The sequence below is a fragment of the Garra rufa genome, chromosome 3 (assembly GCF_049309525.1).
Source record: "Garra rufa chromosome 3, GarRuf1.0, whole genome shotgun sequence".
In the NCBI taxonomy this organism is placed as follows: Eukaryota; Metazoa; Chordata; class Actinopteri; order Cypriniformes; family Cyprinidae; genus Garra; species Garra rufa.
The window spans coordinates 8819049-8835825 of NC_133363.1; the positions used below are offsets into that span (position 1 = coordinate 8819049).

General features: G+C 34.6%; 1 protein-coding gene across 3 annotated transcripts in view; it reads right to left on the reverse strand.

Moving 5' to 3' along the window:
- Positions 1-16777, reverse strand: part of LOC141330873 (myotubularin-related protein 13-like) — a 202736-nt gene that overhangs the window by 62962 nt on the left and 122997 nt on the right. For all 3 annotated transcript variants that reach the window (XM_073835655.1, XM_073835654.1, XM_073835653.1), the window contains exon 17: positions 4998-5066. In XM_073835655.1, coding sequence (XP_073691756.1) covers positions 4998-5066 — 69 coding nt within the window. The remainder of the gene's footprint in view (positions 1-4997; positions 5067-16777) is intronic.

The following is a 16777-nucleotide window of genomic DNA, read 5'->3' on the forward strand; positions in this document are numbered from 1 at the left end:
AGGTGTGCATTATTTTTCTAATAATTAAAGGCCTGTTGTAAATTATTTCTTGCATATGAACTGCATATTGCAGAGAAAAACATATTTTTTTTTACACGTGCAGCTCATGATTCTGTGTTTTCAGTGTCACAGTTCACAGTAAATGCTGCAGGGGTTGCAAGTTTAGGTCGTAATGTGCATTTGGGACTCTTATAATATGCATTACAACATTCACCAAACATCTTCCTAAACTTGTAATAAGAAGCACTTATGAACTGTCTTTTGATTTAAGATTTAAGAGAACTCTTTTGGGTTTCTGCCAAAATCAAAAGTGTGGTGGTCTAACATAAAAAAAAAACAGAAATGAAGACTGTTAAGACTAATTAAGACCATTAATACAGTGTAAAATTGTCTTAAATGTTTGTAAAAGAGTGCTATTTATCTTTTAACTTAAAGATTTAATGTGTTACTTGCTGCTTCTTTGCAATTATTTATGAAAATTTAGAATAGTGAACAATTTTGTGTAATATTTAATAGTAACAACAACAACATCAATTAATATTATTATAGTCATATTGATATATAATCACAAATTTTGACCAAATTGTACAGCCCTACAAATAAGAACAGCAAACCTGGAACTTATAGGGTTAGTTCACCCAAAAATTCTGCTATAATTAATCACTATTATGTCGTTCCAAAACTGCAAGACCTTTGTTCATCTTTGAAACACAAATTAAGATATTTTTGATGAAAATATGAGGTTTCAAGGAGCATGCGCTGTGGTACTCTTGTGAACATACTGTACAGTAAAGAGTGACTTGGAAGAGAAGAATAGTTAAATAAAGTTATCTTTGTTTTCTTTTTGCACAAAAATGATTCACGTACCTTCATAAAATTACGGTTGAACCACTGGTGTCTTATGGACTATTTTAACAATGTCTCTACTATCTTTCTGGGCCTTGAATGTGTCAGTTGTGTTGCTGTCTATGCAGGGTCAGAAAGCTCTCAGATTTAATTAAAAATATCCTTATTTGTGTTCCTTACAGCTTTAGAAGGACATGAGGGTGAGTAATTAATGACAGAATTTTCATTTTTGGGTAAACTATAACTTTAAAAAATATAACATTTTAAAATGCAATCACAATTTTTATCAGAAAAAAGCAATTAGATGCAACCATATACTGTAAGGCACTATCAAGTGCATAGCAATGTGCTTACAAATCTTGGGGAACTACATGCAATGTCTTGACATCAAGATCTAATGTTCTTTCTAAACTCCTTAAAGTGCCCCTATTATGGATTTTTAAAAATCATTTCAACCTTTTATGCAGTTTTAAGTGAATGAAAACAGCCATGTAGGGCAATTTTGAAGCTGAAGGAGAAGATGAGATGGGAGTTTTTGGATATAAAAAAGGTGAGCATTCGTGGTTAAAAAGTGTATAAATATATATATTTTTTGCTAGATAAGACCCTTATTGCTCAGCTGGGATCGTTTAGAGCCCTTTGAAGCTGCACTGAAACTGCATTTTTAACTTTCAGTCTGCTGAGCAACATTAAAGTCCAATAGATGGAGAAAAATCCTGGAATGTTTTCCTAAAAAAACTTAATTTCTTTGCAACTGAAGAAAGCAAGACATGAATATTTTGGATGACATGGGGGTGAGTAAATTACCAGGACATTTTTATTCTGAAAGTGGAGTAATCCTTGAATAATTGTTGCTCCCATGTACTCTGTAGCATGCAAAATATGTATTTAGTTGTGTGTGCCGTGTTCGCTCCGCACAGCTTTTGGGTCTCTGGTTAACCAGCTAACAGCAATATCTGTTTGCTCGCAATTGTCTAAAAATGTTGATGCATAAAGAATACAGCAATACGTTGGTGTACAAACTGCAGTGCTTTATCAATACGTTTCTGCATTGGACTAAAGCATACACACACCATGGCTGTTTGGGAGTTTAATGAAATGATGGGCGTTCCATTTTCAACATTCGCTGCACACAGTAGACCAATCACAACAGACTGGGTCATCGGACCAATCACCGCAGATTAGTGTCACGTAAAGGAGGAAAATAATCATTGAGCGAATCGTTTGAGAGTCGTTGAGCAAATAAGGTAAGGTTATAAGACAATAAAAGTGTTTTTTGACCTCGCATGCAGGTCAACCTGTTGTTGGGGACTCCCAAAACCAAAATATGAAGCTTTCGTAATCAACAATTAAGATATGAAAGTACTGTCTTTCTGACAGTACTTGATAAACTGCAAACTGTTAATTTCAGAATGAAATTCATTCCAATTCCACAGGAATTTAACCCTATTCCCAGATAGGAGAAACAATCTCTTAGAGTTTGGGTGACGTTGACCATGCAAATGTACAATGTAGCGTTCCCGTTAGGTGTCTAGGGTTTAGACAAGTGCTATCGTCACACACATGAGGGTCACCAACGTGATATCTAATTACATCACATGTCTTCTGTGCATAGTGTGAGTCACAGCAGACAGATCGCAGAGCAGCCCACAATTAAAAAGCAACACAGTCAGTTGTGTCTGTCTCTATAACAACAATAATGCGGGTACGTGATGGATTGGTGTTGAAAGCCAGACACTCTCAAAATCCCTGCAGCCATACCTCCCTCTTTTCCCACTGCACCACAGCGAAACCGAACCAGGCTAGAGTGACAGTCATGCTTCTTAGTGGTTTCCTTCAGCGATGCCTAAATATACTCACAGTGAAGTTCTGTTAGTGTTACTGTCAGTGAACATCTTGATGCTGCAATTTTGAAGTGAAAGTTGTTTAATAGTGGATGTTTATCAGTGTATTAGTACTGTAATTTTACAGATGTACGCTGAAAATAAATGCATTTTTATCTAATATTAAGAGTCATTAGTAGTAGTAGTACTATTATTACAGTCATATTGACATATGTGACCCTGGACCACAAAACCAGTCATAAGGGTAATATTTTGGGAAATTGAGATTTATACCTCATCTGAAAACTGAATAAATAAGCTTTCTATTGATGTATGCTTGTAAGAATAGGACAATATTTGGCAGAGATACATCTATTTAAAAAACTGGAATCTGAGGGTGCAAAAAAAATCTAAATATTGAGAAAGTCGCCTTTTAAAATTGTCCAAATTAAGTTCTTAGCAATGCATATTACTAATCAAAATTAAGTTTTGATATATTTACCAGGGATGCACCGAATCCAGATTTTTGGGAATCCGAAACCGAATACCGAATCCTACTCGCATCCTTAATCACACGTTTTTAGCTGTGACTGTCCAGCTGCTGTACCTGAAGTTGCTGCATTTTGGCTGCTGTCTGTAGATTCCTTCATGCACAACTCGTATTCTTTTGGATGTTTTAGACGCAAATGTTTTAACATCGGCGATATGTTGTGTACTGCTCAGGGTCCTTGCCACCACGAGACAAATTGGCATTGCAAATTGAACATAAAGCTCGACTTGAATCGCCTTCTTTTGGTTGAAAGTACTGCCAAACAAAACTTTTTTTGCTTACGAGTTCCATTTTCAGATTCTTACAGCCTACTACATTCGAACGGGTCCTATGTAGCCTAAACACCTTCACGTAATCAACGGCCGTGTGACGTCGTAGTGCAAGTCTAGGGTTCGGTTTCGGTGGAAGATAAATCTAAGGTTCGGCCGAAACCGAACCCCGCCAAAAAGCTCAGGATTCGGCCGAATCCGAATCCGAATCCTGGATTCGGTGCATCCCTAATATTTACAGTAGGAAATTTCCAAAGTATCTTAATGTAACATTATCTTTACTTAATATCCAAATGATTTTTGGCATAAAAGAAAAAATGATAATTTTGACCCATTTGGACGCAGCAGGCAGAGTAATATCACGCAGCACCTGAAATTAGTTCCCAGCTAGTTTAGCATTTGCACATGTGCTGCATTACTGCGCCAGCTTCGGCCATGTTACGGCAGCAAACTTCCTTGACTATTACACCAGAATGGAAATGTAGTTCCTAATCTTATCGGCCTAGAAAATCGCAGCTTTAAATTTTACGCCGGTATTAGTACATGATATTACTACACAAGAGTCAAGTTTTAAATAGGACAAATATGGAAACTCATTGGTCATTTTTGAACGCGATGCTATTGGTCTAATAGGATTCAATGATCTATGCTAAGATATGCTAAAAGTGATATCGCCAGAACAGGAGAATGGCTGATTGGATTTCAAAACGGTAAAACTCAACTTATTAACTCGGGGGGAGTTGGAGAATGAGCCTATTTCCAAAAAAATGTAGAGTGTTCCTTTAATTTTAGGCCCTGGCTACAAATATACCTGTGCTACTTATGACTGATTTTGTGGTCCAGAGTCATATATAATCATAAATCAAGCGATGCCATGCCTCTATGTGTTGTACATTTTCCTCTCAGCATCAAAATAAACATATTAAAAATAACTGTGGTGAGAAAACAGCAGTTAAGAAAGCATCTGATCATACGTGGATATGGTTGCACCAGTTATGCATTTCTGCACTCCAGTCAAATCATGTCATAGTAATTAACTGTATACAGTATAGCACTTAATATGATAGAATGCTTTAAAGCAACATCAGTGTTGCTTATAAGTGGAGTTGCAATTTCAAGCCGTACAATGAAGCAGTTCTGCAGTGTGCTTATGTTTTTACTCGGGATGTCTGATTTTGACTGACTGAATAGAGGAAACAAACCAGAGAATCTATTGCATAATAGCCATAGATCAATGATAGTCTGAAGGTGTTTTGGAAAGGTTGCACTGGCAAGCTGTTTTAAACTCTCGTAATGAACTCAAAACGAACTTCGTTTTGGCCGGATTATGCAGTATGTTCTTCAACTCATCAAGTCGGGGAGCCTGAGGAGTTAAGATGAGCAGATGGAGACAGGTGGGAATTTTTCTCTGCTTTCAGCTTTAATAAACGTTGGTGCCAGTGTTGATTTGCTGTGATTAGGATCCAGTAACTAGAGCTGCCAGCATGCCTGACCTCAACTCTTACTTACCCGGTAGAAGGCCGTTGTCAGGGGCAGCAATGCGGCGGCTACAGTGTATTCCTCTGAGCTGGAGCAGTCCTGCGAGTAAACAGAGACAGAGATGTTAGATGATATTACTGAAGTATACAAAGTGATGATAAAAAGAGCTTTGGCCAATTATGCACAAAACATGACATCACTTGCTATTTTCCTATGTTACATAAGTGTTATTACCGAAGTATGACAATATGTCATTGGTTGCAAGTCCATGCATCACATTTTTGTTTTAATGCATATGGATAATAGTATTACATATGGAAAAACCAAAAAGTCATGCTTATTTTTGGCTTGGCTTCCAATCAGTTGGTTTTCAATGTTTTGGGGTTGCTTTCATGCATATGCTTTTAATATTTTATGTAATCATGTAAATTGGAAAAGCCAGTTTTCAGGCTGTTTCAATTATCAATCGCAAAGTAAATTCATATTTTACATTCTTAACTGACATGATACTGTCGCATTTAAACTGGAGAAAGATATTAAATCAAAACTTGTTGCATAAAAGGATCAACTGGTGTGGGAGTGACATTATGGTTTATTGGGATCTTGGAAAAAGTCAAATCCAGATGACTCTGCTTTTCAATAATAAAAAAAAAGCTGTTGGTTTTTATGGCTTCATGAAAAGTCCCTGATTCATGATTTGTTTTGTTTCATGTGGCACTCGGTAAAAGCTTTATCTACAATAAAGGTGCATCATTTAACAACAATTTGTCTTATATGTGACCCTGGACCACAAAACCACTTGTAAGCAACACATACATATTTGTAGCAATAGCTAATGCCAGTGCATGGGTCAAAATGATAGATTTTTCTTTTATGCCAAAAATCATTAGGATATTAAGTAAAGATGATGCTCCATGATTTTTCTACTGTAAATATATCAAAACGTATTTTTTTATTTATAATTTAGACAACTTTAAAGGCGATTTACTCAATATTTAGATTTTTTGCACCCTCAAATTCTAGATTTTCAAATAGCTGTATCTCGGCCAAATATTGCCTTATCCTAACAAACTATAAATCAATGGAAAACTTATTTTACCCTCTGGTATTTTTCATTTGAGAGTCATACTTTTATTGTTGTAGTGAATTGGAATTTACCATTCATTCGCAATTCAATTCATGAATGGCCCCAACCCTGGTGTGTATAATAGTGTGTTGTGTGTGTTTTGTACTCTTGATGTTTTAATCTGTAACCTCTTCCTTGGTGTCTGTTTTTTTTACTGCAATTTTGTCTGATTTATTGATTTCACTTCATGCATTTACAAAAACATTCTTTGTAGTAGTCACACTAGTTCATATTGTGTGTCCTTCGAGGTTCCTGCATATTTTAGAGTGTCACCCCTTCATTGCTTTGCACACTTTTTCTGCATTGTGAATGATTTGATTGCACACACAAAAAATGCTCTGTATTTTTACATATTTCCCATTAATTTCCAACGACGGACGTTTTTGACCGGGAACAACACAAGTGTGACTATTTAGCATTTTCGAATCAAGTCCACAATTGTTTTTTTTTTTTTTTTTTTTTTTTTTTTGTGGTCACATAGTGACTGCCATAAATGTCATTGAGTTTTGTACCATTACGATGAAGTAGCGATTTTTTAAAATTCAAAACAGTTTTTTTTTTTTTCGGACTAAAATGACCAAACAATACCAGAGGGTTAAATCTCAGTTTCAAAAAAATTTATCCTTATGACTGTTTTTGGTCCTGGGCTGCATATTTGTATACAAAACCCAGTCACCATCTCTGTTCTCTATCCTGACATGAGCATCTGAATGTCAAGACAGCATTAAATCTAAAACATCAGCTCCTGCACTGATCTTGCGTTCCTGACCCCCCATGGATGGTGCAGCATGCAGAATTTCTTTTGCAGTTCAGTTCTCTTTCAGCAGAAGATCGGGTTTGGAATGAACTGTGGCGTTTGCCAGGGGTGCTGGAACGTTCCATCATTCTAGGCTTCTGTACACAATTAAATCACTGGAAATGAACTCTGAGCAAAGTCTGTAATCTTTTACCATCAAATGATCCCAATTATTCTGCGGTGAGACCTTATCCTGCTCAGACTAGATTCTGCTGAGAATAATATTAGTGGTGTTTATTTGTGCTCATCAACTCATCATGATGCTAAACGGTTGCTTACCGGTTGTTTCAGGATGTCTACCAGGAAGGAAAATTCCCGAAAATAAAGCCTTATTAAGAAGTTTGGCATAATCTTTTAGTATTATTTTTTAAGAAAACAGCTTTACAGCTTATTATTTAAATCCTTCGTATGCCAAAAAATAGTGTTGCGCAACCAACATGCAGAAAGAAAAAACACATAACAGGAAATAGTATCACAGAGAGGTCCTTATGACTGCATTTACACTGGCACAAAAAATCCGATTTTTTGCTCACATCTGACAGATCGGGATTTGCTGCACACGTGTAAACACAAAAAATTTGCACGAGATCCTATTTTTTCACATCCACTCTGGGCCTCTTCCAAATGTGGATTTTAGTTGGATACATACCCAATATCTAGACTTCCTACCTACGTCTAAAAACACTTATCTGATTCCCCTCAGAACTCCCAATTTAAGGGAGACACGTTTGCTTATGAAGACAGCGTTTTAAACCGGTGTGCTGTATGGGCTTGCATTTTATTGAGATGGAAACTTTATATAGGTAAGAAATTGCACATTCAGGAGCTGGTTTTCAAACCCTGCCCTATGAATTTTATTTGCTTCTAAAAGCTACATTATATTTCTCAACTATGAGGTTATAACTTTTACTTTCACTTAGATAAAATAACAAGTGAAAATTACTGTTATTTTCTGGTCTTTATCCATGTTGTGCTGTAAAACAGCCATGCTGGGAAATAATGGCCACTCAACGTGAATTATATAAATTATTTTAATAGCAGGGCCGTTCCAAACTCAAGGGTCTAACATGTGCATAGTAAAAGGTGAGCTAAAAAAATCTGCTATGGTTAAAAGATCAAATCTGTGCATTAGGACTTGCAGTGTAAATGCATTCTATATCTCTAAAAATATCAGATAATATGTTACAATACATCATTTGCTCACTAATGAATCCTCTGCAGTGAATGGGTGCCGTCAGAATGAGAATACAAACAGCTGATACAGTAAATACATCACAAAAATCCACAAGTAATCCAAGTGAAAAGCTGCGTGTTTGCAAATCTATAATTAATTGGGCTGGGTTTTGACACAAGTTTCACAGTTCGATTAGATTCTGATTCACAAACTTGATCTCTGATTCAATATCGATTATTTCCGATATATATCAGGTACAGTACATGCCAAATTTTCTCAAGAAAAAAAAAAAAACTCAACTCATACTGTAAAATATACATGAGAGCCAGATGGTCAAACATTAGGCCTACTATAATATTAAAGGTTAAAATTAACTGATTTGTATACAAACCCTTAAATTACACTCAATTAGGTTTTCATAATAATAAACTTACAATTACATAATTATATTTTCAATTCTCTAAATCATTTTTTTTAATACTAACATATAAATGGTGGCTGTCATAAAAAACTTGACGGATTTATTCAAACATAAACATAAGAACATTATAACTCACAGATTTTCACTTCACTGAATGTTAATTGATGGACTGGATTCATGTGGATTACTTGAGGATTTTTGAAATGCTGTTTAAACCCTCATTCTGATGGCACCTATTCACTGTAGACTAGAGGATCCACTGGTGAGCAAGTGATGTAATGCTTAATTTTATAAAATCTGTTTTAATGAAGTACCAAACGCATCTACATCTTGGATGACCTGAGGCTGAGTAAATTTTCAGCAAATTTTCATTTTTGGGTCAACTACTTACAGTACAGTCAAACTAAAAATTATTCAGACACCAGATATAATTTTTGTTTTTTTTTAACTAGTGGGTGCAGGACACTATAATTCATTTTTGAAAGTGAGAATAGCAAAATAAAGTAAACTGTGACATAAAATGCCCAAAAATTGTTCATACAGTGGACTACCAGTAAAAATTATACAAATTTGGGACCTTAAAAATTGAAGGCACTTTGACCTTACCATGTTACGCTTAAATGTTTTTAGGCCTGTCGCAATAATCAATATATCGACTTATCACAAAATATATGTACATGACCTCAATCATTTTTGGTGACGCAATATATTGCCCATTATATTTACATAAAATCTAATGTCTCCATGTTTTTCGCATTCCGCTTGCACCAGTGTCTTTTGCAGCCACTCGTACATAACGTGGTGCTACCAAATATTTACAGAGAAAAGACAGTCTGGAAAAAACCTGCAGATGGAAAAAATCTCCATGCAAGTTCTTTGTGTATTTTTCTTTTTTCTACTTGTTGCTTTGCAGTTTTTGTTAGAAAATGTTTCTTTACTATTTATTCAGTTTTTTTTAAGATATTGAATATTTTCATACTTCATTTCCATGATCTAAATATTCTTAAGAATTACAATTTGTTGTCATTTGAAAGTGTGTAGGCCTTCTTGCATTATTATGCTGGTATTATTATATGTGACCCTGGACCACAAAACCAGTCATAAGGTTAAATTTTACAAAACTGAGATGTATACATCACATGAAAGTTCAATAAATAAGCTTTCTACTGATGTATGGTTTGTTAGGATGGGATAATATTTGGCCGAGATACATCTATTTGAAAATCTGTAATCTGAAGGTGCAAAAAAATCAAAATACTGAGAAAATCACCTTTAAAGTTGTCCAAATTAAGTTCTTAACAATGCATATATATATGCATATATATATTAGGAATTTTACAAAAAATCTTCATGGAACATGATCTTTACTTAATTTCCTAATGATTTTTGGCATTAAAGAAAAATCAATAATTTTGACCCATACAATGTATTTTTGGCTATTGCTACAAACATACCCCAGCGACTTAAGACTGGTTTTGTGGTCCAGGGTCACATATATTCAGTGGCATAAAATGGTCTTGAAACGACAATAATATTGCTTATCGCAATTATTTCTGGGGCAATATATCGCACAACAAAAAGTAGTTATCGTGTTTTTTCTTTATTTGATAATGCAACCTATTTACACCACAGACTGAACAAAATTAAGCTTTGCTTGGTAATTGGTCAACAAAGTATTGATAGTTGTGTAAATATTGTCATATTAACAGTTTTGGTTGATTGCAATCCATTTCATACCTTTCTATCAAAGTTATCGGACATTATCAAAATAAACATTTTAACTCTGAGTTCTTGTCATATTTTTTTTTTACATTTTCTAAACTATAGTAAATAAACTGTGATAATATGAGAAATGTTAAAGATGTCTGAATAAATTTTGGTTTGACTATATGTACCTTATATATATACCTTTTTACCTTAGTTTAATTAAATATTTTTTAAGACCACATGAAACCAATTTTCATTCTGAAGACTCCTACTATATATGTCAAATGTCAATGACCCATATGACAGATCCTCAAGTTATTACATATTCAGCTCAGTGTGTAATCATACACATACACTCACATGCCAGTAATGAGACATATCACTCATGGCGTAAATTATTACCAAGAGGTCAAGACCTAAGGTCAGCGGAGTGCTGTTTGTCTGCTGCAGGACAGCACGTATGTAACTTTTCACTCATCCAGGAATGAGGGAGGATGTTGAGTGACCGTGACTCATCACTAACTATACGTGCTGCTGCACAAGTGTGAACAGTATGAATGGTGTCTATGGAAGTGCACGTGGAATGAGACACGTCCCTCCCTATATTTCAGACTGCTGTGGGATCTGCAGTCATATGGTGTGACTCATTTGTATCCTGTTTCAAATAGTTCCAGTAGCACACTGTTCCTTCCTCTAAACCAAAAGCTTTATTTCGACTGCTTTCTAGGAATGGCTTCACAAAATAGATTTTCTGAAAAACAGAAGTTGTGATCAACTTAAATGAACAAATAAACATTTTATTACTATTCCTTCCTATTTAAGGTTAAGGTTTCAAACTTTATGTACACTGACCAAAATTATAAACGCAACACTTTTGTTTTTGCCCCTATGACGAGCTGAACTCAAAGATCTGAGACTTTTTCTATGTACACAAAAGGCCTTTCTCTCAAATATTGGCCACAAATCTGTCTTAATCTATGTTAGGCGACGTCTATATTAATCCGGATACATTTGAAAACAGAGTTTTCTTTTTAAACGCTCTCCGTCCACACTGGCGTTTCCAAGCGTTTTCCAAAAGTTTCTCATCCACACTGAAACGTAAGAAAAAGTTAAATTCACCTTACTGCGCATGCGTAAAGCTTCCAAAATCTCACTGAGGTTATACAGACAGAACAGGCATAATAAGTTTTTTTTTTTTAATTTATTTTTGCCGTTTATTATGATAGGACAGATCAGAATTGATAGGAAACGTAGTGGGAGAGAGATAGGGGGCGGGATCGGGAAAGGTCCTTGAGCCGGGATTCGAAGACGGGACGCCCGGAGCGCAACGCCGCTGTATGTCAACGCACTGCCCACAAGGCTATCGGCGCCGACAGACATAATAATTTTTAACGCAATTCTTCTGGCAGGATCATTTTATTTACGGAAATATCTCATCATTCACTGACACGTCCATGTCGCGCTTACTCATATTTTTTCTGAAAAGCAGCTGTTGTCATGTTTTGCAGCCAGGACTGCAACTGTGAGTAAATTGTCATCATTTTAGGACTGTAATATGAAGAGTGTACAAAGTAAATCTCTTTAGCAGCAGTGTGACAGTGAATAGCGCATAACAGGCACAATTACCAGTATAAACATAGGTATCTACTGGTACAATATGCGTCACATGACTAAATAATGCCTCAGTTTTCACAGTCCACAATACAACGCGAAAACAGCTTTTTCAAATTTATCCACTTTGGAGAGCGTTTTCAAAAAGCTTAAAGGTGCCATAGAATGCATTGAGAGAATATTTTAAATTGTTCTCTGATATCTACATAGAAGGTATATGGCATAGGAAAGGGCAAAAAATCTCCAGAAATGGTTTTACAGGTCCATTTACAACCCTAGGATCTTCCCTAGAATGAAACGCTCTGTTATTTGAAAGCTTCATGAATATTAATGAGCTCGGCTCTGATTGGCTGTTTCACAGAGCTCAATAGCTCGCACATGGATAAAAATATATATTTAATTAGGAGCTCTAGCCGCTTTTAATATGCGGTTTGTTGAATCTGCCGTTTTGAATCGCCGACATTTTAGTCTCATGATGCTCATACTGTGATGCATGTGCTCTGTGTAAAGTTACAATGCAGAGACACAAGTACTTACCACACAAGTTGAGCTGCTTCTCAGTGATTCCCAAGATCTGTAAATCATTCGCCATCATCAACGCAGTTATTTCTCTATCATTCACCATCATCAGCGCAGTCATCTCTCTGTTTATGTGGTAAGTGAAATCCTATGTATTGCAATGTAACAGACTAGCGCTAGCATTAAGATAACCGTGTCCCTTGAGTGACTGGCCTTGTTTAACTGATGTACTGACCTTAGTGATGATTGGGTGATGCGAATGTTGGAGGCGTAACTATTAACGATCCCGGGGGAGGTGCGCAACAGACCTGTTATGTTGGAACTGGCCTATTTTTCGGTGGTCTTTTGCAAATACTAGATTTATATAAGAAGGAGGAAACAATGGTGTTTGAGACTCATGGTATGTCATGTCCATGTACTGAACTGTTATTATTTAACTATGCCAAGGTAAATTCAGTTTTCCATTCTATGGCACCTTTAATTTTCCTTGACAAAAATGCCATCTCAGAGTGGACGGAAGGCCAAAACGGAGAGAAAAAGATGCGTTTTCAAACGAAAACGTATTAGTGTGGACGGGGTCTTTGTGAGCACTTCTCCTTTGCTGAGATAACTCATCCACCTCAGATTCTTTGGTTATGCAAACCAATTGTTGCAGCAGCTGTCCGAGTGGCTGGTCTTAGATGATCTTGGAGGTGAAGATGCTGGATGTGGAGGTCTTGGGCTGGTGTGGTTACACAAGGTCTGCCGTCGTGAGTGCCAATTCACAGGCAACAGCTCTGGTGGACATTGCTGCAGTCAGCATGCCAATTGACCATATGAACAGAGCGATCTTCTGCATAATGATAAGCCAGCTCGTAAACTTCAGCTAAAGCTCATTTTATATGACTATTTATAGGTACTGTAGACACTCTTGAGACTCCTCTACTGCCTTGTTCTAATCAGAAACTTAGAAAAATAATGTTTGCAACATTGTAAATAATGAAAGCGACATGAACATTCAGTTTCATATTTTTTAACAACATATAATTTAAATGCCAAGCCTGGTAATCCCAGGAGAGTATCTGCATAGTTGTACATTTACATACTGACAGCTAAACACTATCATAAGGTGTTCGGGCTAACGTTAGCTAGCTAGTGATAATTCTCTTCAAGGACATCTTAATTGTATTCTTGATAATCAGTAACTTGCCTTCATAGTCAAGATCACATTTTTAAAATCTTGTAATATTTTAAAGCCTTTGTTATTTTTCAACTCTACAGCTGTGCAATAAAATTCACTTCAAAGATTCACTTTTCATTCATAAAGACGACACAAAAATTTCTTTTCACGGAAAACAACGTCTTTTTTTTAAAGATAAAAATGACATGAAATGACTCATATAACCAGAAGATGGCAGCAGAGGATCAATCATTGGCTGCAGCTGCAATTTCAACTCTCTAGTTTTTTCAAGACGTCTTGCTTTTCGATTATAAAATTACTAGTAGGGCTGTGCAATAAATCGCATGCGATTGTCATGCGTATCTCATCAGTAAAGCCGGTTCTGTGATTAGTAGTAAATCTCCATCACCTGCGTTCAGATGGCGCGGTATTTAAAACACTGAGCCGTAGATCACTGAAAAGCTACGCAATATCGTGTTCAAAATCGCGGATGAATCGCATTCGATTTTGAACGCGATATTGCGTAGCTTTTCAGTGATCTACGGCTCAGTGTTTTAAATACCGCGCCATCTGAACGCAGGTGATTTACTAGAACAGAACCGGCTTTACTGATGAGATACGCATGACAATCGCGTGCGATTTATTGCACAGCCCTAATTACTAGTATAATAAATTGTAGTACTTATACTGCACTGAAGTATATAGTATAGCAAGTGCAGAAAGTCATTAAGCTCAGACACAAACAGCCTATAAGGATGAATTATTTAAATACTTATATATAGTTCACTAAAATTAAATAAGTTAAATATTAATATAGTATAAGAATTAAATAATGCACTCAATATGAATTTGAAATATTTTATATAATTTAATAACTACATCTTTTAAGCTTTATCTTGAACTGTGTACATGTGTAATGACAATAAAGTTGAATCTAATCTAAAAGCTATTAAATAGCCTATATTTAACCAACACAAACTTGTTACTGTTGTAGTTTTGTTACTTCGAATTTAGTCTGAATCATTTATTGCACAGCTCTTTTTTTGATGTCAGCTTGTTAGATGTTTCATCCTGTTGAAATGACTTAGCTGGCTTGTCTAAACAAGGAAGTAATCCGTGCATATGGTCAATTGCATGCTCCCTCAAAACTCGCGTCATCTGTGGCATTGCGCTGTAAAACTGCACATCTTAGAGTGGCCTTTTATTGTGGCCAGCCTAAGGCACACCTGTGTAATAATCATGCTGTTTAATCAGCATCTTGATATGCCACACCTGCGCGGTGGATGGATTACCTCGGCAAAGGAGAAGTCCTCACGAACATTGATTTAGACAGATTTGTGAACAATATTTGAGAGAAATAGGCCTTTTGTGTACATAGAAAAAGTCTCTTTCAGTCTTAAGAGTTCAGCTCGTGAAAAATGAGGGGAAAAAACTAAAGTGTTGTGTTTATAATTTTGGTCAGTGTATATTAAATTATTTTTTAATGTTTTTGAAATAAGGTCTCACAAGATCAAAATGAACACCTTTTGAACCACAGCAACCATTAACAACACCAGTTTGATTGCTTTTATACGGACAAGCATTGCTCACATTTTCTTTAGAGAATTCAAAAACCTAGTTACTCTTATTGTAGAAACGTATCCTATCTCAGCTGTTTTTTAAGTCAGTAAATCCGAGTCAAACAGAAATCCTGTGGCCACCTCCTGTTTACCTGGCCTTATGGGAAGGCATCCTGGGGAAGCTGCACTTGTTCAACATGGGAATGATGCACTTCACATCTTCCCAGCACATTTATTTCTGTAGCTTTCACAGAGCATTGCGTAAGTTCATCTAACTGCAAAGTCAGATATCATTCATTGAATGCTCTTTTCCAAGAAAAAGATTTGAGCACAATGGGTCTCCTGCTCTAGAGTTCACAAGCAGAGCTGGCAAAACAACTGCAGACAAATGAGGAAAAGAAATGAAATCAGCAGGTGTCCTGACCTAGACTTTAAAAAAAAAAGGATGGTGTGAGACCCCAGTGTGCCTTGCAAACAATTATCTGTCAGTCACAGAACTCATTTGAATGTGCAGACAACAAGTTTAATTTAAAGTGATGTTTCACCCTGAAATGAAAAATGTTATTGTGTATTCATCTTCATGTTATTTCCCTATAATTTTATTTTTTAGTTCTTATAATTACGTAACTAAAGCAGTTTAGTGTTATGCTGTCGAATCTGTTGCAAAACATCTTGATGCACCAGGCTTTAATGATTACAAATAAAAAAATACAAAAATTACAAAAAAATATGATTAACAGACAACTTAAACGGCCTGTTTAGTTCATGTCACCTAGGTTAAGCCTAATACACATACACCAAATGTATTTACATTTAAATTGGAATCAAATAGTAAAATAGGGCTTTATGAATTACTGAAAAGAAAGTGGACTTTTATTTATTTAAATGTATTAAAATAATAATACAAATATAAATATTTAAAATATTTATATTTTTGATTGACTTTATTTGTTAATAATATAATATACTATAATATTTAAATTTGAATATGTAAAATATTTATATTTTTTATATTCTTTAGCTGTTAATACAATAATATAATATAATATAATATAATATAATATAATTTTTTATATGATAAAGTCCTTAACAATAATAATAACTGACTTTAGCCTAACATTTCAAATATTTAAATACTTACAATTATGTATAAATTAATATAAATGTATATATATAAATATAAAATTTATATTTAAGTTTAATAATATTTTAATTTTAATCTTTAAAATATTTATCTTTTTGACAGAATTTAGTTATTAATAATATAATACAATATAATATAATATAATATAATAATTTTTATATTATAAAGTCCTTAATAACAATAATAACAACTGACTTTGGCATAACATTTCAAATATTTACATACTTACAATTACGTAAAATGTTTTTTAGAAGATACAGTATATTTACATTTTATACTATTTACATTTAAATCTTTAAAATATGTATCTTTTTGACAGAATTTACTTGTTAATAATATAATATAATGTAATATAATATAAATATAATAATTTTTACATTATACATTTCAAATATTTAAGTAATTACAAGTATGTAAAAAAATGTTTTGGTTAACTTTAGTAGATATATTATTATAAAAGGCTATATTTAAATTTAATCTTTAAAATATTTATCTTTCTGACAGAATTTAGTTGTTAATAATAATATAATATAATATAATGTAATATAATATATATATATATATATATATATATATATATATATATATATATAT